The sequence below is a fragment of the Sinocyclocheilus anshuiensis genome, unplaced genomic scaffold (assembly GCF_001515605.1).
Source record: "Sinocyclocheilus anshuiensis isolate Anshui unplaced genomic scaffold, SAMN03320099.WGS_v1.1 scaffold1316, whole genome shotgun sequence".
Classification (NCBI taxonomy): domain Eukaryota; kingdom Metazoa; phylum Chordata; class Actinopteri; order Cypriniformes; family Cyprinidae; genus Sinocyclocheilus; species Sinocyclocheilus anshuiensis.
Genome location: NW_015542553.1, coordinates 615630 through 617082, shown reverse-complemented (window position 1 = coordinate 617082; position 1453 = coordinate 615630). Strand labels below are relative to the sequence as shown.

Sequence of the window (1453 nt, the reverse complement as noted above, 5' to 3'; positions counted from 1 at the left end):
GACCATTCTGTTTTTGTTTTAAATCCTGAAATTAATCTAAATCAAATCAAAAACAACTGCCCGTGCAAATCATGATTAAAATGCAGTGGTTCGTTGCCTCTAATTTCAAATGGTTTCAGAAATTATCGTGATATATTTTTAAGCCCATATCGCCCATTCCTAATTGTTGATTTGTTTCTGTGTTTGCATGAACTTGAAAGCTTCTCTTAGTTGGATATTTTCAGCGTGTCCTTCATGAGTTGGCTTCAGTTTGTCCTCTGAAAATGTTTTAATGTGAAATTGATTCATGCCACAGTGATTTAGTGAGAGGTATTGCTGTTTTTTACTTTGATTTATCTCTGTTATTAGCCTCTAAGATTATTTTTTTCCCTAGATATTTTTGAAGGGATTGCATGAATAAGTCAGTAATCTCTCTTCATTTCATTCTGTTTTTTTCTGATGAAAAACAGGTTAGCTTATAGCGATGCTTTTTAAACCTTATGGAAGATAAAGCCATCTTGTGAATGGATTAACACTGACTTGAATGCTAAACAGAAATAACTTGCAATGTACCATTTTGTAGCAGTAAAAGTAGACGTTTTTTGCAAGCAGTAGACAAATAGGAAGCAGTTCAGAGATTGTACTAAAAGTCCTTATTTCTTGCAGTTTGGGCCCACTTGTCAGCAAAGTGAAGGAGTACCAGGTCGAAACCATTGTTGATACATTGTGTACAAACATGTTATCAGATAAGGAGCAGCTTCGAGATATTTCCAGCATTGGCCTCAAGACGGTGATTGGAGAGCTCCCGCCAGCGTCCAGCGGTAAAACAACATGTTTTCTCTGTGTAACATTATTAATGCAATCGTTTCCAGAGTTGTCCGACAAACTGTTTTTTTCCCTCTATCATGTGCTAAAAGAACAGAGAATTCATTCACATGTGTTTGGCTATATTTAGTAGGGCTGTGTATCACCAGCAAAGTCACGATACAATACGTATCAAGATACAGAGGCCACGATACAATGCGTATCACGATACGTGACTGTATTGAATTTCACCTCAGAAGAGTTTAGTAAAACAGCTGTTTATTAAACACTGCATACTATAGTGCCATTTCTAACTATTGGCAGAGCAGGCAGTTGACCTCTGCATTAGAAGGGCCTCCATAACTGTACCACAGTACAATATAGGTAATGGCATATGTTTCATGTTTACATTGGACACTCCCCACCAGGTACAATATTCTGATTGCTTGCAACTTTTTAGCGCTGCCCCGCAATTTTATCAACTAAATAGCTTAATCGCTCAAGAGCTACATTATCTTTCTCAAAAATAGCTGGTAGCATCATTGTTTCTAAAGGAATTAAAGCCACAGCTTTACTGTTAATAGAGAAACGCGGCGAAACGGTGGTAATTCATACATACACAGCCTCTCTCTCTCTCTCTCTCTCTCTGTGTCGTAAATGAACAGTTGAT

At 37.4% G+C, this 1453-nt stretch overlaps 1 protein-coding gene across 1 annotated transcript in view; it reads left to right on the top strand.

The window, feature by feature from the left end:
* cand1 (cullin-associated and neddylation-dissociated 1) overlaps positions 1-1453 on the top strand; it is a 13924-nt gene that overhangs the window by 3230 nt on the left and 9241 nt on the right. Inside the window, exon 3 of the mRNA XM_016493921.1 lies at positions 646-800. Within this exon, the coding sequence (XP_016349407.1) occupies positions 646-800 (155 nt within the window). The remainder of the gene's footprint in view (positions 1-645; positions 801-1453) is intronic.